General features: G+C 49.2%; 1 protein-coding gene across 1 annotated transcript in view; it reads right to left on the reverse strand.

Moving 5' to 3' along the window:
- INPP5D (inositol polyphosphate-5-phosphatase D) overlaps positions 1-24,581 on the reverse strand; it is a 53,867-nt gene that overhangs the window by 18,743 nt on the left and 10,543 nt on the right. Inside the window, exons 3-9 of the mRNA XM_062005687.1 lie at positions 8,389-8,539; positions 6,192-6,363; positions 4,857-4,997; positions 1,718-1,805; positions 926-1,006; positions 698-769; positions 311-434 (exon numbers count right to left, since the gene is read on the reverse strand). Coding sequence (XP_061861671.1) covers positions 311-434; positions 698-769; positions 926-1,006; positions 1,718-1,805; positions 4,857-4,997; positions 6,192-6,363; positions 8,389-8,539 — 829 coding nt within the window. The remainder of the gene's footprint in view (positions 1-310; positions 435-697; positions 770-925; positions 1,007-1,717; positions 1,806-4,856; positions 4,998-6,191; positions 6,364-8,388; positions 8,540-24,581) is intronic.

Here is a 24,581-nt window from a genome sequence, read left to right on the forward strand (position 1 = left end):
TGCAACCAGCTCTATGAGGAACCTCCTCTCAACGCCTGCTCTCTTGCAGTCCCATTACTGCTGTCTTTGTTAAGAGGAAGAGATCAGCTCTAAAACGATCCGTGGAAGCTGGGGACCCCAGCACTGAGTCCTTGCTTTGTGCAGGCCACTTTGGGGACCCACAGTCCAGTCTGGGCACAACACCCAGGACCTAGCAGAAATATCTGCACTCTAGGCCAAACCTGGCCCTCAGAAGGACCAAGGGGAAACCCTCCTCATCATCCAAGGGACCGAGAGTCTAGCCCAGGATTTGTGACCTTATGCATCTTACTTTTCTTGTGGGTGTAAAACTTGTCCTCTGGACCATCCTTAGCTCTTTTGATAATCAGTTTTCCCATTTCCACGTCAACCTTGAGATGTATTTTTGAGAAAATTCCTAAGGAGTCAGCTTTCACCTGTTGGGAAACAGAGTTTTTCATAAGCCCTCTTCTACACTCAGTCACTCAAATGCAACACTCGCCTGAGCTCACGGACACAGGCCGCCGTTATGCCGCTCACTAGGCACCTCTCAAGCGTTTGCATAGTGCTAAACAGCATCCAGGAATAGCCACTATCTCTGTGGCAGCACAGCAAAGCTCCTGGGAACTGAGATGCTGACAGGAATCTGCATTGCTGTCCTTCCACGCTGTGATCAGCGTTGTTAAAGAAGTCTGTTTACCTCAAAAGTGACGGGGGGAATAAGGGAGCGCCGGTGTGTGGAATCAGGACCTTCAATCAGCAGGGTTTTCACCTGGAAAAGAATGTTTGTGGACCAAATTGCTTTTGGTGATTGTGCACTACATTGAGAGTAATGAAGTCAGAGCAGAGGGTGGCACAGACAGTGAACAAGAAGCACAACTAAGTACAAATGACAACAAGATAATATAAAATGGCCTTCAAACTCTACCTTTTCTTCAATGGAAGACAGCGAAGAAATCAGCTGATTGAGTTTCAATACAATGTTGACTGGACTGGCTTCACCCAGCAGCTGATCACCAACCACAACACAGGAACAAAGGGAGAGATGCAGAATTAGGGGACAAAGGGAGAGATGCAGAATCAGGAAACCCGTAGCACGCGGCCTCTCCCCAGAAACACCTCACATGGGGCCAGAAGCAGCATGTGTGCTGCTGCCAGCTGGATGCAGGAGGATGGGAGGGTGAGAGGACAAACTTGCAAGGCTCCTCTGTGGGTTAGAGGCAGCTGGGCCTGTGAGGGAATCAGCTTGCTGCTGAGGGACAGGTGTGCACGAGCAGGTCCAGAGCACAAGCTACACAAGCCCTGGACTTTCAGGTTCGTGGGCTACTGGCAGGGAGAGGAAGGCCACGGGACTTCAGTGGGCTGGGTGAAGTGAACATTTGCAGTGAAACACCCTGCAGTGAAGTTTATGGAAAGAGACATGTGCAGTCCTAGTCCACAGGCTGAGGGAGGGTGGGGAGATGAGTCCCTCGGGCAGTTCACTGCGCTGTCCTCTGGGGCAAGGAGAGCAGGCAGAGGGGATGACGAGGTAAGGGAAACTGTGGGGACAGAACCCACTGTGTGCCCTCTGCCCTCTCCAGAACGAAGGTGGAGATAAAAGAAGTGTTAGCTAGCCACCTGAATCCCACTGGTCGTTACTGTGCACGCAGAACCTTTCCCTCCCCTGTCCTGACAGCCGCCCACACTCCTCGCTCCTTTTCCTGCCTGCCAGCTGACTTACCTGTGACCGCTGATGGATACCGGGGTGTAGCTGCTGCTCAAACACCTTCTGGATGGATTCCAGAGATGGGAGAGTCCTGGAGGCTTCACTGGGAACACAGACACAGCAGAGATCTAAGGTCAGATTAGGTTGGCACTCGGTCTCCTTGGACAAAGCCACACAGCAAAGACTATGGGCGCAGGTTCATGCCAGGCCTGCTCTTGTCCTCTGTCTTGTCCTCTGCTGCCTGCCACCCTCTGAGAGGGTGGGATGGATGATGAGAGAGCATTTCTCAGTTGCCTTCATTGTCAGAGTCACTAAGGCAGCTGAGAGTTAGGCAGCTGTGCCTTACAATGGGCACACTGGCCACTCCTGGGTTTTTGCATTGGAGTGGGTAACTTCCTAAATCTCTCCAGAAAGATGTCTCAGGCTGGGCTAAACCTAAGGACACTGCATAAAAAAACCCCCCACAAAACATCAACCCAACTCACAGATGGAAGTGCACTCAAAAATCTCAAAGCCCAGGGAAGTCTGGTGCCTCTGAATGCTGCAGCAACAGCAGCAACTTGGCTTTGCCCTGGTTTTGTGCAGCCACTGGGGCCGATGCGGGACCTCAGGGACGCCCTGGGAAAAGGAAACTCATTCTGAGGCTTTTCAGCTCATGTGACAAGGAGGGAGTGGCAGAGAAGCCTTTAATCCCTGGAGTGGGAACCATTGGGGGTTACAATGAGATTCCACAGGATGCTCATTTGTCAAGAGGCTGCTGCAGGGCTTTGGCAGCGCTGCGATAGCGACGAGACTTATCACGGGAAGAGCAGCCAGGGACCACGGGTCAAAAGGAAGGTGATGGTGGGGAGCAGAGCTAGGATGCCTGCACTGTGCCTGGTCAACAGTGGATATTAATGATTTCCCTCACTTTCCCAAGTCTGAGTGGACCGGATTTTACTCCCTGTTTGTTGGGGAAAGTGCTGCAAAGTGAAAGTAGGCCTGTCTGTCTGCAGACTAGATATCTGTCTAGGTGCTGATCCATGGGCAGCCAGCGCTTACCCTCAGCCTGCACACTCTTAACCCTCAGCAGTGCCAGGACATTCAAAGGATCTTCAGCTCCAGTGAAGGAGCTCAAGCTGTGCCAATTAACATTGCTGCTGCTTGGTTTTTTTACCCTATTCTCAAGTAGTGGGAAAGTAATGAAATAGAACAGCACTATGAAGAAGAGGACATAGCCACTAAGCAGCAGCCTAGGAATTACCTGTACATTCAGCTGGAATCCCTGCACAGCTGAGGAAAGCTGAGGTAAATAGAAGCCAAATATAGGTGATGCCACTGATTAAATTTGAGTTGAGAATTCTGCTAAGAGAAGTAAGCTTAAACCCCAGACAACCTCAGAGATTAAGAGTGCAGAAAAGCTCTCTTTCTGCAAGCTAAGCTTGTAGTTTGGCTAAGCAAGCAAGCAAGCAAGTAGTTTGGTTGGATGGTAGAGGTGTGTGGGATAATGCAAACAGAGGGAGAGAGGAACCTCAGAGAGACCTGGCTGGGACTGAACACAGCCTGCAGTTCTGGACCTTCATGGAATAATTGAGAAGGCAGCTCCATCTAACTGAAATAACACAGGTATAGGGAGAAAATGCTGGGGAAAAGTGGCTGGGGACATACATTTCTGTAAGTTCATGCAGGCACCAGGAAGACAGGCAGCTTGCCCTTTGCTGTTTGTGGTGTGCTGGGCTCCTGGGCTCAGCAGGCTTCCACCACCAGCAGAACTCACTCAGCTCTGTTCTAGGATGATGCTTTGCAAAGTCCAGTCACCAAAGAAACTTAGAGAGAGTCTGGAGATGTAAAAGGTGTCCTGGCACTTGAGAGGATTGTGGACCTGTTGCATCTCCTGTCTTGCCATCCCATGTATGTTTATGGGGAGAAGGGCTGTGAAACCCAGACAAGGTGAAGTAGAATAGGAAGTTGGAAATGGAAAAAGCCAGCCATCATCAGAACAACAGTACTGGAGGTATTTTAGTAACACAGAACTCTCACTTGTGATTTCATGAGATTTTAGTTTCCACTGTTCAGCTTATTCTTAGCTAAGCCACCTGGGTCTCCCCCTCTGTGGGTGTAGAGAAGCAAAACCCCCAAGGAGGGCACAGGGAAGGGCAGCTCTCTGCACAACCCAGCCTCAGTCCTGCCAGGGGCTCGTCTGTGGGAGGCTGGCTCCTGGCAGGAGGAGCAGGGCTGCACATTCCTCCCCCTTTGCCTGGGGAAAATGTGCATAGTGCCCACTGCTCCAGAGCAGTCATGGTGGTCCCATGCAGCTGAGCACCTCACTCATTCCCTGCCTTCCTTCCATGGGTTAAGCCATGCAAATCAGCAGTACCCACGCCTCATCTCAGCCCTTTCTTCAGCCTTGGTGAGCTCTAGGAGAACAAGATCAGGCCAGCAGCACTACCAGCCTCTCTTCTAAAGCCACTGGAGAGAAGGATATTGCAAACCACAGATACAAGTGTGGAATCATGTGCCCTCTGCCATAGAGTGCTCTGAGATCTCTGCAGAAGCAGGGACAGGCAGCAAGGAGGGAAATCCCACCCTTCCACCAGAGAAAAGGGAGCTCTGCAAGGTTTGAGTTCCCCATCAGTTTTCCTACGTGAGACCTGGCAGGTCTGGGTAGAATTTAGGAAAGGTAAAATGTGTGTAGTCTAGGCTTGTTCCTCTTTTCATTTGAGCTGGACTTCACTGCCCCCCATGGCATCGCTCCAGGTTCACTGTGCATTGGTGGGAAGGAAAATGAGTGTTTAAGACAGAGCTATACACCAACATGTCCTTGTTTCCATAAACGACTCGTGCTTGACAATTCTGTGGGTGTCATTTATGAGATACCCAATTATGCAGTTAATCAGTTAGTGCACTTTTTTGGGGTTTGGTTTCTTCCTAAACAAAGCATAAAAAACATAACACTGCTGACTGAAACCACCTACAGGGAAACTTCACTGTCAGGGCTGCTTTTGTATAGGTTTCACATCTTTGGTCCAGAACCACAGGTCAGGAGATGTAAATGTTTTGGAGGGCAACTGCCTCTGCCCCAAAGGCAGGTTCTGAATGCACAGGTGTGGAACCTGCATCAGGATCCAGCGTTACAGCACTGTACTCTGATCGCTGAAAACCACCTTCTACTTACCTGAAGAGTCCTTTGCAGAGAAGAGTGAGTAGTTTCTTCAGTTGAGGGAGGTTGCTTGAGCCAGTCTGCACCATCTCAAAGTCACTGATGATGTGAACCCGTAGGTAGTCCTGGATGAGTTTAAGATGCTCATCAGGGACACTGTGGAAGAAGCAGATGGGTCAAAAGCCATCTCTTCTCTCCGCCCTCAGGTATCAGCTTTGTTCTTTTTATGAAACTTCCACTGCCCACACAGACAAATGGGGGGCAATTTGCCTGGGATTTCAGTGTAAATATGCAGTTCTGAGAATTGGGCCATAGATTCCCCACTACACTGCTGACAACATCTCCTCTTCCTCCTTCCCCACCTTCCCACCCCAAATCCTCTCCTCCACGATTGCTGAGCTACCATGGCAAGGGAGAGGAAGTCTCATGCCAAAGCCAGGCTGCTGTGAGGTTGGTTAACAGGCAGCAGTCCAGGAGCTCTGAGGAGATGAAGTCCCACTTGGAAAGTTTTATTCCTAACAATCCAAAACAGAGGGGCTGAGGCCATAGAATCATACGGGATGCTCCCCTCCTCCCTATCTGTGGTGCCTGGACTCCAGCATTGCAAGGAAGGATGTACCAGGCAGTCTGTATGTGCTGTCTTGTGCCCTGACAGTTGCAGAAAGTCCCAGCTGGCTGCTCAGCAGATGAAATGGTGTGGGCAGCTGAACAAAACTGGGTTTGTCTGTCAGCCAGCTGCTGTCGGGCTGCCACAACAGGGCCTGTGCTGCCATGCATGACCGCTGTTGGCTCACAGCCTTCCACTGCCCTGCCAACAGCCACGGCTCTATTTCTACTTTCTGTGGCAGCTCTGCAGATCTGATCATTAAATGTCATACAGCTTCCTCTAAGGCTTCAGTGCACATCCAGATTTGACACAGCTAGCACACGGGACAGTGTGAATCAGACCTGTTGCTGCAGTACGTGTGTACGAGTACCTGGAAATCCACACACCAGTTCACTCTTTGTGCGGGCTGCCTGGTGCTTTCTGACACCACTTGCAGCTTTACACACACAGCTAATACACCAAGTTCTTTCAGATCTTACCATCCTTTGCATCAGAAAACCACCTCAGTGCAGAAAGTCTGTTGGTGATTTTAATACTTTGGAAAAGTACATTTTTCTAGTTGCCAGCTGGACTGTAAAGAACAGCCACCACACTGTAGCTCTGCTCTGTCCTTCCTGTGGTGGTGTAAACGAGGAGCAGTTTTGCTGAAGGAAATGGGGCTTCAGCTGCCCCAAACAGAGACCCAGAAAGCGCAGAGCTGAGCTGAAGGCTGGTCCTGCAGCCCTGTGACGTGCCATCCTCACCTGCTCGTGTCCTGGTACTGCAGTCGCTGGAGCAGTGTCTCAGAAAGGGACAGTTTGTTAACATCTGCCACCCTGGAGTTCTCAGGGAGAGAAGACACCTCCTTTGTCTCACCGCTCGGCAGTGCCGCCAGGATGCTGCGTGGGGGCAGGATGGGAGGCGTGGGTACCAGGTCTGGCAAGGAGAAAGGGAAAGGCACAGTCAACCCAGCATGGCAATTTGACCTCCTCCCCCTCACCCACAGCCAAGCCAAAGTCTGCACTCACTGCAGGAGCCATCCCTTCTGAAGGGGCTCCGATGTCAAGAGCTGGAAGCTCAGGGCTCAGTGCTGGCACAGCCCCGTTCTCAGGGCACTGTGTGAGCAGGGGCTGGGCTGCCAGCCTCGGCCCTCATGTGCAGGCACCACAGCCTCATCCCAGTCACTATGACTGTCCCATCAGCACAGCAGCTGTGAAGTTTTACCTGGTTACTTTGAGTCTGGCACTTAGAGAACATCACTGTACCTCATCCATGTCATTGCCATTATCATGGATATCCACTACTGAGGCACAATGGATGGAGAGGCATGAGGGAAAGAGCACCAGAAGCTGCTAATGGAAAGAAGTGAACAACTACAGTAAGCAAACACAGATGGAGAAAACATCTGTAGGCTGAGTATCCTACCTTGTCTGTGGGCACTAAGTTGGAGGCACAAAGGGTTTTCCTGCTGTGTCAGCCTGCTCAGTACCCCCCACTCCTGGGAGAAGAGTGGGTTCCTCTCCACTTATCCCTACATGGTTGCCTTTCTTTTCGCACCAATTGCCCAACACTTTGCTACACCTGCCATATGTAGCTGCTTGAGTCCGGAGGTTTTGTTTGGTCATTTCCTAATGGTGGCATTAGGTGGTTACAAAAAGATACTCCAAAGTGATCCAGCACTCCTGGGCAGAAGCTGTGATTCAGAGAGACACCACAGCACTGAGCAACGGCACTAGCTGGGTGATGCACCTGCAGGGTATCTGTCTGCTCATCTTCCACCTCTCCCTGTAAGTCAGTCAGATATCTATGGGTCCTACACGGCCCCAGCACGACGGCATCAAAGTGCCTTAACAAAGTTAAACTCTGTACATGTACAGCCCAGCCCCAGGGCTAATATCTCTTCATCTAAAGGCTCTTAGTCTTGGCTAGAACCTCATTCCCTGCTGCTCGCCTCCCTGTGTATTATTTTTGCTGCAGCTCCCTCCCCCGCCCTGAGGGCTGGAGGCTCAGTGCAGCTGGCCAAAAACAGGAACAGCTTTGCAAAATCTTCTTCTGTTTCTTCATGAGAATTGCACACTGAAATCTTCCAGCTCTATTCGACAGCCATGGGCTTGCATAAATGTACAGAGGCACACGAGCTGCTCCAGCACACACCTGCCTGTCTGTCAGCCTGTCAGTCGCAGGCACTGTGTCCTTCAGATCCCTGTTATCGCAGCGCTCATCGTTTCCCGACAGACGTCAGAAAGGACAGGAAGGATGGCTCTGTGGGCATGACCTTCCCCTGGGATTCAGAACAATGACAGATCCAAGGGATGATCCAGGAAAAATCCAAGGAACGATCCAAGACCAGCGAGTGTCAGGAACCCACAGTGACGTTTCATATGAAATAGTTGGGATGATGCCAACGCATCTCCTCATCATACATCTGCCTCTATGTATAGAGTTAGACTGTCTGCCACTGCAGGAGCTGGGCCCTCTGGTCGTGACTCTTCAAGATGTCCTCTAGGTCAGCACAGATAAGGTGGCTTGGGTTTCAGATGGCCTGGGACCCACAGCAGCTGCAGGCACGTGGCAGTGCAGAGGTGTGCTTCAAGGCTCACGGGGAGCATCTCTGATACTGAGACAACAGCCCTACAGATGCAGCACAGGGTGCAGAGACACGTGAGGTGGCTGGACATAAACCAGCTTCAGTCCAGATGAAGGACAAGAGGTTATCCCACCCTGCACCTGGCAGAGTCCCAATGTATTGCCTCAGCTGAGCTAAGCTGAGGCTCCAGATGCAGAACCACCCCAGAGCCACGAGGACTCACCGCCTCGAGGCCCTGCCAAGCTCAGGTCTCTCTATGCCCTGCTCCACTTCATGGCATGACAGGCTGTAATCTCCCTGCCTGCACTACCTATCTCCAATCCAGAGCAAGTGTCCAGGCTCTGCAACACCAAGTCACATCACAAGCTCCTTACCAGCATCCTCCTCCGGCTCATCCGCGGCCTCCTCCTCTTCCCGTGGCACTGGATATTTGAGGTGCCACACCAGGCCCATGTTCTCCTTCTTGTAAAATTCTATCAGTTCCTCCAAATTCTCAAAATACTTTACAGGAACACCCTCTGATGCCTGAAACAAAACACAGTAGCTGTCATGATCTGGGATTTACTGGACAGGAACACCCTCTGATGCCTGAAACAAAACACAGTAGCTGTCATGATCTGGGATTTCCTACCACAGAGATACTGCTCCTCACAGTAAAAGAACAGCCCCAGAGAGAGAAAGCCCAGTCCTGCTGCCCAGAGAAAGCCAGCCCAGCCCTCACTGCCCACCTGCACGACTCCTGCAGCACAAACAGAAACAGATACACACACACACACACACGCTCCAGCCGGTGTCAGCAAAAACGGCAACCTCAAGGGTTCAGCAAAGCCAAATGGAAGAGCTCTCTGGGCTGATTCAGTGTGCTTGGCTTCGAGGCAAAGGAAGGCTTTAAACCCACAGAATTCTGCAGGACTCATGTGTGCATTCCCAGTGTTCCTGAGCACAAAGCCCTGGACTGTGTTATGTGGTATCCAGGAAGACTTTTTTTCCCTGTGAAATTGCAAGATAAACATGTCTAAATGCAGACACTGGCATCCCTTCCAGGATTCACAGCCTCAGGACTAGGTTCAAATGAAATAAGCTAGCAAGGTACTGCCATGTAACAAAAAACACCCAGATGATTTCAGAAGCTGAGGCTCAGGACCCGGTTGGGACCCTGAATGCATCAGGCATGACACCGAGCTCGCCAGCTGCACTTCGACTGTGACTAAACCTTTCTCTAGCAGAGCCCTGGCCACTAATCTCAGGAAACTGATACTTTGCAGAGGGCAAACGTGGGAAGAAGGTTTTAGAGGTGGTTAGAGCACAGCTTCAGAGCAATTATAGCCTGGTATCATGAAGGGTGAATCTGCTGCATTCACCAAGCAGGAACAGCTGCTGCCTCCACAGCTCTGCCCCGTCGCTTCGACCAAGGGCCCTGCCAAGGACTGAGAAACGATTTGCCACGGCTCAGCACAGACCTCCCGACCAAAAGAAAGAGCTCTGTGCTGCCTCCAGCATTGCACTGAGGTGCCATCCAAGCCCAGGGCACCAGCAACATACAACAGCAGCTCTGCTGACTGTTCACCAGGGTGCTGTTCCTGGCAGCGTTCCTTCTGAACCAGAGGCTTCCCCAGAGAATCCAACCCGCGACAGCCCCATCTACACAGGCAGCACAACACGAAGGAGCAGGGGCAGAAGGGGGCAGAGCACATGTTTTCCAGGCCTTTAAAACTCATGCTCTTGACTGAAAAGAGAAACATTGGGAGCTGCTCACAACTAGGGGATACAGCAGCAGTGGGTAAGCAAAAGAAGCAGTGCAGGGGCAGGCTTGGCTTGCAGTGCTTTGCATGCAGAAGGCCAGGTTTTGCACAGGAACCACGGTTACTTAACAAGGAATTAAAAGCTCTGACTCCAGTTTGAAATAACACGTGAGTCAGGTCTCAGACGTCTCTACCTCTGCCTAACAGGCATGACCTTTTCATTTCTTTTTGGGCTGCAATTATTGGCTGTAAAAATTAACACACATGGAGCTTCAACACCAGTTTGAACAAGCTTATTCACCTGCCATTTCGTATTATTAGCTATGAACATTTGTTTTGTTTACAAGGCAAATGCAGCAAACCCAAGAGATTACACGGGAGAAAAGCTGGCACAAAACCTCAGTGAGCAGAACACAGAAGGGTGTCCTCAGTGAGTCTTAGCAGCAATAAGAGTTCTTTTTAATTTCTCCTGAAGAATAACATCTGAGGCCAGAAATTAGGGCAGTGCTTTCAATACTGAGCCACACTTGAAGCCTTCAGTGCCCTCAAGCCTGCCATCAAATGTACCTCTCATTTTTAACTACACCTGCCTGTCTTTGAAGGCACAGCAAGGCACATCTTCATAACAAACGTGTGTGATGTTCCTGAGAGCTCTGCCTGCACAGCCCCCTTGTCTGTCTCCCAGGTGCTCCTGCATTAATTATTCTCACACACTGAAAAACATGACATCCAGCATGAAAGTGGTGCTTGGGCAGACACTGGGTTGTGTTTTTGTGAGGCCAGAGCTGTTGAAACAAATTGCTAGTTAAAACCTCACAAGACCATGGCAGTGTATGAGCAGAGATCCTGCTCTGTTAGAGCAGCACAAGCTCAGTACAACTAGAATGACTTCTGACTTACACCAATTAATGCAAACAGTGCCTTGGCCCTCCCAGGCTCTTCTGCCTCTTGATGCCAGCTGTGAAGGCTGGGAATCAGGGAAAACCATCATGGAAAAAAGAAGCACTCAACTCTTATCCATCATCTGAAAGGATCCTGAAGTCACAGTGCTGCACTGGGACAGACCTGGAATAGTTCAGCCAGTTGCTTCTGTATTTCCCTGCAGTACCTTCCCCTGCTCCCAGATCCTCAGTGCTGTGGTTACTTATGCAGCTTGTGACCAGCAGTTTCCCCCCTTGGCAGCACGGACTGCTGGACGCAGCAGGCTCAGCCTTCATACCCAGCCCATGGCAGTCTCACCCACACTTCATCCTCTGGATTTAACCTGCCTGGGCTGCCTTCTGCCCACCACCTACAGCACCCATAAGCAGGCTGGAGCTCACGAGACATGAGGCTTGTGATGGCTTCCTTTGTCCTAAGCTGCCTCAAAGGGCACACGGAAAAAGGCATCAGGCCCTAAATGCATGGAGAGTAACCAGGACAGTCAGGGTTTGCCACCTCCATCTTTGTAGGAGGCAAGCTTTGCCATCAGTGCTCTCTCCCATCTCTTGAATTACTGCAGCCTACCCCACCCCTCCTCTTTCCAAACTTGTCTTCACACTCCTCCTTCTCTCTCCAGAGACCTCGCTGCCTGCCTGCTCCCCCTGACTGATGGCTGCAGCCCCCATCCCGCCCAGCACAGCATCCCTCCCACCCCACTGCCCAACACCACCTCCTCAGCCCTGTTTTGCCTCAGCTCCTGCTCTCCCAGGGCGCCTGCAAGCAGTCAGATTGCCCTGCACAGCTCTCCTCAGGCCAAAAGGAGCCTTGATGTAAGAGGGAGGAAAGGCTGAATTAGCACTTTTTGCTGCCAAGGATCATGCAGCCTCTGAAACTGTGCTGGTCTCTGTGGTAACCAAAAGAAGAAGCATTTTGTAACAGGCCTCCTTCCTCTAACTCATTGTGCTGCATTTCAAGAGTGGATTGAAGCCTGGGGTCCAGCTCAAATCTCCCGAGGCAGCCAGGAGCTCTAGTTCACGTGCAGGCTTGCAGGACACACTGTTATGCATCCCCTTCTACCCTGGCAGCTTGGCTGGCTGGCTGGGCAGCCAGCCCACCGCCTCCAGCCACCTTCCTTGATGAATGCCATCACTTCCCCTCTCAAGGATAGTGTGGCTGTGTCAGGGGGCTGGGCTTTGCATGCATCCACGTCCCAGTGCTCATTCCCAAGGAGAGGCAGCCTCCCTCCTGGAAGTGCTGGCTCCTCAGACCAGCACCTTCCCAAGTCCACTCAGCATTAAAAAGGATCAACTCCTCAGGGCACACAACTAAAGGATGGCACTTTCATATCTGAAGACAGAATTCAGCAGGGGGCTGAACACGTGTCCTGAGCAGCTGCACGGAGACGGCGAGAGCCGCAATAAGGAAATGGGGAGCCGTTGGGGCTGGGAGCTCCCAGCAGCTGTGGCCAAGCACACAGGGAAGGGGTAGTGGGGGGAGCTGACAGTGGGGGAGCTCGAGGGCCCACGCTGCCAAAGCCACAGCACCACACCTCAGCTTTGCCATCACCAGGGCCTGAAAGCACAATCACTGCATTATTCTCACTCGTTTGTTTTTGTATTATAATTGTTATTATTTGCAAGGACCTCAACAGAGGAAGCGTGTGGGAAGGGCTGTGCCCCTCCAGCACAAAGCAGTGCCCAGAAACCCTCTCTGCCTGTTTACCTGCACTATGAAATGAGCTGCCCTCAGTTCAAGGCACCCCCAAACTTCCCCACGCTGCTTCGTGCTGCCTGGCTCTGCACAGAGGCACACCTTTTGAACCGAGAGAACAGTAAAAGCAAGACCTGGCTGCACTGCACAGAGTCCCAGAATGGTAAATGGGGGTTGGAAGGGTCCTGCAGAGCTCATCCAGCCCAAGCCCCTGCTACAGCAGGTTCCTCTCGATCAGGGGACACAGGAACATGTCCAGGCAAGTTTGGGAACCTCCAGAGAAGGAGCCTCCACATCCTCCCTGGGCAGCCTGGGCCAGGGCTCCCTCAGCTCAGCACCAAAGGACTTTCTGTTTGTTTCCAGCTCATGTCCATTACCCCCAGTCCTGTCACTGGAGACCACAGAAAAAAACCTGTCACCCCATCCTCCTGACACCCACCCTTTAGGTGCTTCTAACTGTTGACGAGGTCCCCCTTCAGCCTTCTCTTCTCTGGGCTCCACAGCCCCAGTTCCCGCAGCCTTTCCTCCTCACAATGCTCCAGTCCCCTGATCACCTTGGTGGCCCTGCACTGGACGCTCTCCAGCAGTTCCCTAACTCTCTTGTACTGGGGAGCCCAGAACTGGACATGGGACTCCAGATGAGGCCTCACCAGGGCAAAGCAGAGGGAGGAAAGCTTTTCTCCTTGGGGAAAGGATGAGAACAAAGCACGTATGACAGACATCAGTCACGTTGTTCAACATACAACTGCGATACCACTGGTGACAAGTACCATGTGAGCCACTCCAAAGCAAACAGCCCATAACTTTGCTACCAGCCGCAGGACCATCCACAGGTTGTGAGGTGTTCCCAACCCAGCAGTGCCCCAGGGCTGCACAGATCATGCCTTTGTAGCAGCCTTTTCACATAGAAGACCTTGTTCAGTAATGCTGCAGCTAGCACTCCAGCTGCTAGATGGCTTACCTAAAGGCTTGTCAACTAATTTTCAATGTCAGCAAGCAAGGAAAGCAACGTGCAGCTGGGATGTGCTTTCAACACTTGAGCTTGTGGCAAAGGTTTCTGGGTTAGGAAGGAAAGCAGTGACAGACACTGGCAATGCATTAGCAAACACTGGACTGATGCTGCACTCTGGCTGAATGTCCTTGAGACAACCAGACTGCATGACAAGACTGAGGCAAAACAGAGCCTAAACTTTATGCAAACTTGGCTTTTGGGACAGGGAGCTGAGGCAGAACAGGGCACAGCACACAAACCTGAGCAGAAGGAGCAGAGCAGCACAACCCAGAGCCACCCCAGCAGCACCCAACAATGCAATCCACTTGCCACCCTCCCTGCCTTCCTTCAGTACCCATCTCCTCGGGGTTATCACAGCACAGATCTCCTTTGAATTGTGAAGTGAATAGTTTCAAGTCATTAGAAACACGGCTGGCCAGTGTCAGCACCACCACCAGCACCGCAGTTTTGTGCTGGGGAAAGCCATAAGGTACAGAAAGGACACGCCTCAGGAACGCAGGCAGCCCAGGGAATGGCCTGTCAAGCAGCAGCATTGCACCAAGGGATGTGCATAACGGCGATTCAGGGGCTGTGTGGCGGCTTTACAGTGGGAAACTGCACGAGAAAAAGCCTGTCTTTCTAAGATCTATTAAAGTCATGTGAGATGCAGGAAGAAACCCTTCCATGGTACTTGGTGCTGCAAGGCATTAGCTGAACTGCTGTGTTCAGCCACATGCACCACTTTTTATGGAACATGGAAAAACACCATAGAGACTTCCAGGGGAAAATTCTGAGGACAGCTGAGGAGCTGGAACATGTGATTTACAGGGAAAGCTCCACAGAAAGGGACAGGTACAGTCTGGCAAAGGCTTGCAGATCTTCCACAGCTCCTTCTATTCCAGCCCTTTTTTGGCTGGAAAGGTCCTTTCCCACAGGATGACCTGATATCTCCTGTCCTCCAGAAACTGCCCTCAGTTCTGCAGGTTATCAATTTCCCTTCCATCTTCTGCACACTCACTGTAATGGTTTAACACAACTAGCTACAACTTGTTCCTGCCTTCATGCTGGACAGGCTTCTTCATTTCATGAAAACAGGTATGACTAAAGCCTTTAATGACTGGTCTTTGGTTAAACCCTGTGATCTCCTTTCCCAATTCATCCACCTAAATTTTCCATCAGGTTGTTGCATGGCTAGGATCACCTAATTTCCCTTTGTATGGGGCCAGTAAGGCCCAACCTAATTCTCCTCCATCATCTCCAAGTGATGCCATCTGGCCTACAGAACACCCCGAGAAAGGTACTACAAAGGTATGAGAGCTGAGAAGCAGCTCTGAACAGACCTTTAAGAGAAGCTGCAAGCGGAGTGTGAAGACATAACATGAAAAGAGATTGAAAAGATGTAAAGGCTATGCTAAGCCAGGCAAGGAAGTGGTTAACTTGGGGTTCATTACAACAGTTGTATAAATAGATGGCACAGGATGTGTGGGGCCCTCAGAAGGAAGAGGAAGTGTTTTCCTTTCCTGAGCCAAGGCACAAGGAGGAACTGGGAAACTAGTCATCTGGTTCTATTGCTTAAGTCCAATCTTTTCTAACCAGAGTGCCTTAAAACAGGTACTTGAAGACATCTCTAGGCATTTCAGTAACAGTCAATAAGTTTTGAAAGTGATAAGTTCTGGCAACAGCCAGCAGCGTAAAGGGAAGCCGAGGATCACGTCCCTCCTGCTTTGGGGCGAAGGGCTGGCAGGAACCATTTTCCTTTTAGATTTGAAAAAGAAAACTCTCCTGTTGGTTGGTTTGGAGATAAAACAAGTTATCTCCAAGACTGTCTGTTAGCTGGGAAGTCCAGGTGGCATTTTTACATTTACCTCGGGCTCCCATGTAAGGCAAGCTTTTATTTCACTAAAGAGCTCAACCCAAGAACTAAAAAAAACCTGCTAAATTCATTATTTTAAGCAACTTGGTTGTGCTTCAGCTTTGTTGTGACAGAAAACATTTCCTAATTTCTGATCAAATCTTGTGCTAAGAAATTTCAGGAGCGTTTTGCAGGAATGGGATCATAGACAGGAATCACAGCTGGGAGAAACAGCTACTTCCCAAAATACAAGCCACCCAGAAATGTACTCTGTTTTGAATGCAACAGCAGGCCCGGGAAGAAACGGGGCTGACTAAAGTATGAAGGGAGAGGAGCAAATGCATTGCTGAAGAAAATGCTGGAGGGTCAGTAAAGGAATGGATTTTCCTAAGTGATGGGAACCTGTGAGCTGGCAGCTGGGTAAAGCTCAGCAAGAGGGTCTCTGGCAAGGGACCAGAGCAGGGGAGATGAGGCAAGGGGAGGGATCCAGGGAAGCTGGGCAGAGGATGCCGGTGGGTGGCTGGAGCAGCACTCCCTCACCTGGAAAGTCACAGGAATTCGGGGGGGAAATGGCACAGTGCAACTACAGTGGTAAGTTATGTCACTTGGGTAATGTGGGAGACAATGGAAGGTCTCTACCAGAAACAGTCCCTGTCTCCTCTGAGATGAGAGATAATGAATGCTTTCTTGCCTCGTTCTGCATGTGGTTTGGTCCTCACCCTCAAGTTTGCTTCTTCATGTCACTTTCGCTACAGCGGCCTTTTCTGTTTAAGACTTTGGGTGACAATTGTGGAAGTCAGAGGGTTCTGGGAAAGAGGGCTTCAGAGTTTCTGAAAGAGACTATTCATGGAAAGAAACAAGAACTGCAATTTAACAAGTAAGTCTGTATTACTTCTAGCTTGTGTTCATGGCTGAAAATCCAAACAAAAAACCAAAACAAAAGTTAAAAGAGGAAAAAATAAAGTGACTGTGTTGTCAATCTGATAAACTTCCCTGCTCTTCAAATGCAACTGAAGGATGCCACCACATGCTGCCTCTGCCACGAGCTCTGTTCCTTCACGCATAATACTGACTTAAGAGACACTGCGTATGTATTGTTGGCACTGCATCACAGTCCCTCCCTGTATCAAAAATGGGAATGTATGTATAACAATATGGGAATGCTAAAGGGTTTTTCACTCTCTTTCACAATAACAAGCACAGAACATTTGTTAAAGTTCAGCACCTACTTCCTTGCTCGCTTACAATACGTTCATGAAACCTGAATCCTACTGCTGCTAGCTGGGAACAAGTGAACCAGGTGCAAAGAAGCATTCCTGCCTCCACTGCTAACTGGGCAGGGGGGCACAGCTCTTCATTTTCAAATGGTCTGGTACGCTGCAAAATGAGATTAAAACCTGAACTCCTTTCTGATCCAATTTTAGCCAAAATGGCCATGGCACTGTTTCCTACCTGCAATGCCAGGACAAGACTCGGGAAGCACAGTGCATGTTGCTCATGCTCAGTTTCAAATGCTTTAACACGTTCTGTGCGTGGAAAGTGAGCCCAGTTTGAGCTAAATCTTAAAAAGATCCTGGCTGTCACATCTGCCACTTCTGATCCCTTCTGGCCCTGCAAGAGTTTTCCTCTATGTGATCCCATTCAGGCTTCCTCTGGCAGCCTGCACACTGGTCATGTTCACGGGTAGGAAATGCTCCCATGGCAGAACTGGGACACTTGCAAATTAAGAGAGTCTGTCGAAGTGAGGGAAGACTGAGAGGAGTTTTCAGTAGAGTACAGCTGGCTGTCAAATTTTTATCTCAAGCTCCTTGTGAAAATTCTACATCCTAAAGAAAAAACATATTAGAAGTTCTGGAAGGTAAAGGACACACAGAAGCCTTTTGAACCGGTATCCTCCCATGAGAGAAAGTTGTAGGTCACAAAAACAGTGCCCTCAGATCCCATTTAAGGACCCCATCCCACTCTGCTCCAGCACTCCAGAATTCACCCAGAAAAAACTATGTTAATTGCCAAATAGCTAACTAATAAGTTAGATACAAACTAGTAGGAACGTCAAGCAACTGTAGGAAGCATCATCAGCCTGTACTCGAAGTAGCCCTTTGCACTAAAATAACACATTCCAGCCATCAAAAACCCATTTCAGCAACAAAACAGATTATGAAGCAGCTCATAACACCAAGAGAAACCTCCTGAGCTACCAACCCTCTTGGCCTTTCTCTGTGCTGTAATAAATAAGATGTACATCAATAACAAGCAAGCAACGGTACGGTTCCATGGCAGAACATGAGGGACTGCTGTTAAATTTAGCTACGGGGTGCAAGTCAGATGAGTTGGTGATGAATGAGCAAGGACTGCAGATCCATGGGGATCTGATGCAATTTTTTTTTAGCACTTCTGTAGTGTGTGGGCAGAATTTCAGTGAAAGTTTTGGAGTACTCTACTTCTAACAACTTTTGTAATTTTATCTCAAGTCTTGTGCTTTCTGGGTTTCCTCTGAAAAGCTTCAGCACTTGAAGTCAAACTACAATTTCCAATTTCATTCCTTCGTGAAGTATCTAGCTCTATTGATTACCGAGAGGAACTTGAAAACATGGGTCCCCCAGAGCCAGTAAGGCAACCAAGGCAGCACAATAACCCACCGGCCATTGTTTCTGAAGGCAGTTTGGGGAGCTCATTGTTCTGATTTTGTCAGCGCTCGCTGCTGACAGCAACTGAGCTGGAGAAACCATTGCAGGTCACTGCTTCTCAGAGGAAATTCCCAAGCATCTTTCAGCTTTTCTCTCTACAGAAGGCAACAGATACATCTCCAGCCACCAGTATGTGGAGTTTGAAGTCCTAGGATCAAGAACTTTGCTACGCTGGTACGGCAGGACAGGACCCCTCAGCTCAGCTCACCCTTGCACTGTATTTCTGGGGGTTTCCTCTAACCTGTGCAGGCAGATAGTTGAGGGTCCATATCAGCTTTCTGCTTTCCTTATTGTCCTCTGTGCTGAATGACCCAGTTTGAACACATATCAAGCACTAAATATGCATGGATTACATAAAACACCCAGTGGAAAAGAGAAAATGCGAGATGAAACAAGTTCTACTCCTTGAAGGTACACTGCTGGAGCAACGCAAGGCGGGCAGAAGGCGCATGTGCAAAAGCTGCACTCCCCACGTTCTGCTGCAGAACCTTCTGGGACTGCATAATTTAAAACCATACACAATGCACAGATAAGAGTGAACACCTTAGTGCAACAATTCCCTGTCTCCAGCCTGTAAGGTTTCTCAGGCTTTCAGCCACAGCAACTGTTTTCTATTTATGTGACACTAAGGGTGACCGTTTGTCCATTCTTTCAAGGAACTGTCCCTTATTTCATTCATTTCCTGCACGAGTTAGACAAACCCTTCCTCAACTAGAAGCAAGCACTGAGCTGTACCTGCTCATTGAACACACAATCCAGCCTGAAGAAGCATCATAATTTCACAAAACTAACCAAGCTAAAAGCAAGCTCCTCCAAACCCTCCCCTTTTATCTTCTCCCCTAAACTGCTTACCTCTGGAATAAAACCAGCGGATGCAGTGCTACAAATTTTGTGTTAAGACTTTGCCTCTGAAAATTGGACTCAGCCCAAGGTTTCTGGTTTTGCCTGTACAGGGACGTGACATACAGTGGAGATAAACTCCTGGAAAGGATACCCAGTGTCTCTGTGAACAACCAGTGCTTGCTGCACGTGGCTTCTACTGAGTTTGGTCATCCTAAGACTTTTACACAACACAGGTCACTAGATCCCTGTCAAGTTTTGGAGAATGAGGTCTAACACAGAGTTAGCTGGAAATGTTAATTCAGGCAGAGCAGGCTGCTAACACAGAGCAACCCCAGCCCACAGACAGCTTCGCTATACTTTGCCCATGGGGTTTGCTGAACCCACCTGTCCTGGGTGTCATCTTTCAAAATACTGCAAAAGAAGATCTTTAGAGTCCTGGGATGGAACAAAAGGGAATCAAACTTTCAGAGGAGAACCAAGATGGAAAACTCTGTCAGAAATTACAAACTGAAGACAAAAGAAGTGAGACAGCAGGGCAGAGCTGATAGCTGTGTGGTGACTCCATTCTCCCAGAGGGACTCTGAACTGACTGAATCTGAGCTACCTTTGCTAAAGTGTGTTTCATTTCCCTAAACCCTTCTGTCCTTTGAAATCAAGTCCTGCATGCTTTGCATTTACACAGCAACTGAAAGCTGCAGGACTCTACATTTCTTTTCAAACTTCATGAAAACCACCAGAATGTAAATTTGACAAGTATTGGCAGAGCAGGTCTCCTTTACCTAAAGCAACTGCAACCAGGACAAGGCTCTAAACAGAACGCGCTCTTATTGAAAGGTGTTTGTATCTGTATCTTTATATTCATATCAGCAACAAACTGCAGCACATGTAGGGTCTATTGGTCCCATTCCCTCAGGCTGCAGAGGAGATGAAGCTCAAGTATGACTTGTGATCTGCTGGGTGATTCCAGCGCTGCATGGGGGACAGAGCCTGTAATGATACATCTCATCAGCAAATCAAGACATATTTCTAAAGAAGAAAAGGCATCACCCTGTCGCTGACAAGTGCAGAAACAATATTTCCCACAGGGACTCATTGTAAACAAAGGCAATAGCAATGTTTTCCAAGACTTATTCCTATCTTAAATGATGGGGACAAAAAGCCTCCAATAGCACCAACAATATATCAGCTACTCGATTTCCTTCACAAAACAACTCGAGACTTGCCTGAATATTAGTACTTGTCTCTGTGACCCATCATGCCTCAAAGTACTGAAGCAATAAAACATAGTCCTTCATTACCAGACAGCTGAAGGGGAAATCATCTGTTGTCTCTCTGAATCCTTGAAATTCCGCTACGAAGCTTCATCAGAAGTCTTTGGAAATAGAAAATATCAAAAAGGATAAGACAACCAAATGCTTTAAACCCTGTGTGACTGGTAATGTTAAAGCTGACTGGAAAATGAAATTGGTTTATTGTTGGATAATGTTGATTGCAGAAGTTTTCAATTCTTTTTCCTCATCTGCCAGAAGAGGTTTAGAATGTCAGGAAAATGTTGCTTTTGCTAGTCCTGCAGATGTTGAGGTGTGTCCCCAAGGTGCCCATTCTAATTAGGGTTGTACTTTTGGCCTCTCAAGCACAAACTGTAGCTAATTTGAAAAATATGTTATAAAAAACCCACCCTTGTTATAGTTCTGACTCCTGGAGCAGAGGTTACTAACCCCTTGCTTTAAACCCTGCCCACAGAAACGGCTGATCTGGGATGGAAATGACTGTGGGGGAGGGGAGAGCAAGAACCTCCTGAAGTCTTATTTGCTGCTGCAGAAAGTTTCTGTGCCGTTTTAGGCTGAGGCTCCCACCACCTCCCAGTTCCTTGGTCCTACCTCCCAGGCAAAGCCTTTGCCTCTCTTGTGCCAAGAGCAGACGCGACTGCTTGTACATTTGAGCCCTCATAGCTGCTGGGTATGTGCTTGTGGGTGGTCCAAGCCTTTCAAAAGGATAACACAGTGAAACAATTATTCTTCTGAAACAAGGACTGTTAAACTGGTTGCTATTTAAGAGCCCTAATCTTGATCATCTGAGTCTTATAGTAGTGCAGCACCTGGGAGTTGCTTTTGCACATTCAGTGCAGATTGCCCATTGCAATGTTCGGTCCTGTAAGCTTGATGGAGACTTTATGACATAACACATTCACTGGGGGGCAAACCAGAGGAGAAACGGATGACATTCTTTGGCATTTCACCTATTGGAGTGAAATTTTATCTGAAAGCACACGAGAGAAAAGGAAAAGGGATTGAACTTCGTGGCTTGCATCAGCTCTCAGATGACTGAGTTCATTTTTTGAAGCCTGAAGAACACAACAATCTCATCACCACCACCTGATTTAAGCTCATATTCCCTGAGCAGGGGGAGGATTTTGTATTATATTTTCAGGAAACTGGAAACATTCTGGAAGGGTTCAAAGCAGACAAAAGCTGGATGTGGTTTGTTTGTGTGAAGAATTTTGTATACTGAGAGATTCAGCGGCAGGAATGTGCATGTTTCAGGAAATACCCAGTTCTCTCATTAAATGCTGCTTCTTTCAGTTTTTCAGAGCCTGTGCAATGCATTATGGTTATTCCTACTTCAGATGTAAGAGTGGAAAAACATTTTCTGCTATAAACAGATTTGGATAGCTTGCAGAAACATGAAGTACACAGATTTTGCTAAGCCCCGACTGCAAATCATTTTCACTCCTACATGTAAAGAGTTTAAAGGAGTTTCACAAACTGACTTAAATCAACCCAAAGTTATGTTGAAAAATACTCAGATTGGAATATCTAGTATTTTCAATAATAAAATGAAGCTTAGGATAACTAAATCATGTATTTGGGCATACTAGAAATGTGTTTTCCTAACCATGTTTTGAGATATTGATCTGAAGTATTAATCCAGTTGTCTACTTAGCCCTTGTTTCTATCTGAGAAAAGTAACCACTCTAATTACACTTCAGCCCTTCAGTGCCAACAGAGTACCACAAGCAGGTTTGCTGTGGCTGTAAGTTGCTTGGATGAAATCAGTTCCATCCTCAGCATGAGCTTCTCTTGAAATGTACTGTTCTGCATAAAATCCCCCTTTCCCACGGAGGCTCTGCACACTGATGGGCTCCTGACTCTGCAGTGAGGTCCCCAGCTCCAAAGCTTTGATGGGACTACTTGGCTTCACCTTAAGATCTGTACCTCCTGGCTCCTTCCCTTCCCTGTCGTGACCCTCCCTCTGCTTCCTACTGAAATACTCCCTCAGTCTCCTGTGCCCCTCTGTCCTTCATGCTACACTGCTGTCCCCTCCCCTGCAGCAATGCAGGTGCTGACTGTCCCCCTGTAACCCCAGGGATGCTGGCATGCAGCCTGAGGTGCTGGCACACCTCCCACACCTGGGCAGCACACCAGCCCAAAATCCAGCCACCCCTGCCTGGGAGTGTTGTCCCAGCCCACGCACCAGCGACCTCAGTGGGCCACTTGCTCTCCTCCTGCCTTTCGAAGCAGAAGGAGGCCAACAGTGCCCAGTGCCTCGCAGCTGCCAGCAGACCATGGCTGTCGGTCTTCCTGCAACCTGCAAGTGATATTGTTTCGGGCAGGCCTGTGCCTACTCTGTCCCCACTGGAGGCCACGAGGTTTTGACATCAATTTGAGCACAATTTATAAAGCTGTCTGAGGGAAGCTGTAAGTGGCTGCCACGTTGTGAATGGGTGAGCGTCGCCCAAAAGATTTTGCTTTCCGTTATCTGCCACTGAAAGCAGCTCAAGTGCAATTTCCAAGTAGAAGGGTTTGGATCAAATCTAGGCAGACCAGCAACACCCGAGGCAAATCACAAGATCTTTGCTACAGAAAGCCACATGTGTCAGAGCAGCACAGCAAATTGAGATGATGGTGCACTGTCAAAAGGAAGGACAAAAACTTTGCATCTCTCCGCAAAGGGCTCACAAAGGACTTGGTACCACATGTGCCATAGCCAGACAGGGCCTGTGACATTGGTGACAACAGCAGTGACACCAGGAATGTAGGAACTGACCTCAACTCAGGCTTTTATCAGATCAGGCTGGCAGGATGGGCAGCCCTGCGCCTGAGCTCCCAGAGCAGGTTAGCGCGGCGGATGAAGCTCTCGGGCTGAGCTCCACCCTGGAGGGCTCACAAACAGAAGGCAGAACAAATTCTGCCCACGAGCAGAGGACAATCCTAGCACACACAGCCAGCCCTCTCCTCGTATGTCTTGCCCATCCCAGGCCAGAGGATGTTAGTTGTTTTGGCACATTTAGCCAAGCCACACGCAGATGGAATACAAATCTGGATATTTCTCCCAAAATGGGTTTCTAAAAGTGTGCTGGCAAGGGAGGATTTCAGCAGGAGGCCCTAGGCACAGTATTTATCAGCTCTCCTACCTTCTGGGAGCCAATGCTGCGAGTACACTGCTAACCTACAGCTTGAGTGTCAGTTGACACAGTGAGTCACAGCTGCTGGCCTGCTTTCTGACTGCTCACATCGCACCATTTGTTTCCTGTTGCACACACAGAGCCTCGCATCAGACCAGAAAAAAACCCAAACAAGACAATCACTCAGTGTGAAACAGAGCAGTTTTCACTGAAGTCAGCAAAATCTACAAGTAAATACAGCCAGGCCCTCTCTTTGCAGCAACGGTGAACTTCAACAGGAATGGCAAGCAGAGCTCGTGCCCACAGAGCCGGTGGGCTGGCACCAGAGCTGCAAAACAAAGGTGTGCCACGTTTCCCAGTGGAGCAGAGCGCAGGAAGGTGCCCTCACACCGCTGCTCTCTATCAAGGAGCGAGGCCAGCCCGGGAAGGTGAAGTGGAAACAAAAAAGACAGGCAGTAACTTTATACAAATACTCAAGAGAGGCAGTTAACTCGAAACCCCCTCCTGGTTTCCATGCTGTCATGCAGCCTCTCACAGCACAGGAAGGCAGCAGCTCTTTCGACTCCTCCCCGCACCAAGATCCTCCACAGAAATTGCCAAACTCTGGAGCTGGTCAAACAGTTCTGCTCAAAGCAACAAAAAAAATGTTCTCAACAACTCAAGCGTGGTTGGAGCATGTGCAAGGCATGGTCTCCATCCAACACCCCTCTCCCCCATTGCATTTTTTTCTATGCAAAATCACATTTTTCTTCCACAAACCAGCAACACTGCAGTAACTTCTGAAAAGGTCCAAATCCAAATGAAACATTTCACCTGAATGCTTCTTTTGAATCATTTCCCAGTCTGTTTGAAAAAGTGAAGTGGTTCCAACACGTGCTCGAGCTGAGCCCTGTTGCTGCCCTCTCCTGTGCAGCAGCAAGGGCTGTGTGGGTGACGGCAGCCTCAGGCTTTGGCTGCCCACATTTCAAGCCAAGTACCCAGGAGCTGTGATAGTGGCATGAACGGGACAGCAGATTTAAGGGTAATGCAAGAAAAAAGCCAAACAGGTTGGCAAGGAGGAGAAGGCAAGAGCATCTTTATCAGAAGGAACAGCAGTGCTTGCCAAGGCCTGAGCTCTGAGGAGGTGGGCAAATGTGTCCTGTTCAAGTCTGGGTCGCAGATGGGAACGTTACGTGACTGAGCTAAAGCATCAGGTCATGCCTGGGAATCAGGCCACTGGGAACTGCTGGACAGTGGAGAGATACCAAGATGCTGAGGGGACTGAACATCTCTCTGAGAGGGAAGGGCTGCAAAATCTGGGGCTGCTCAGCCTGCAGAAGAGAAAGCTGAGGGGGGACCTCATAAGGGTGGTTGTCAGGAGGATGGGGTGACAGGACTGGAGGGTGACAGACATAAGCTGGAACACAAAGTTCCACT

Source organism: Colius striatus, chromosome 12 (assembly GCF_028858725.1).
Source record: "Colius striatus isolate bColStr4 chromosome 12, bColStr4.1.hap1, whole genome shotgun sequence".
In the NCBI taxonomy this organism is placed as follows: Eukaryota; Metazoa; Chordata; class Aves; order Coliiformes; family Coliidae; genus Colius; species Colius striatus.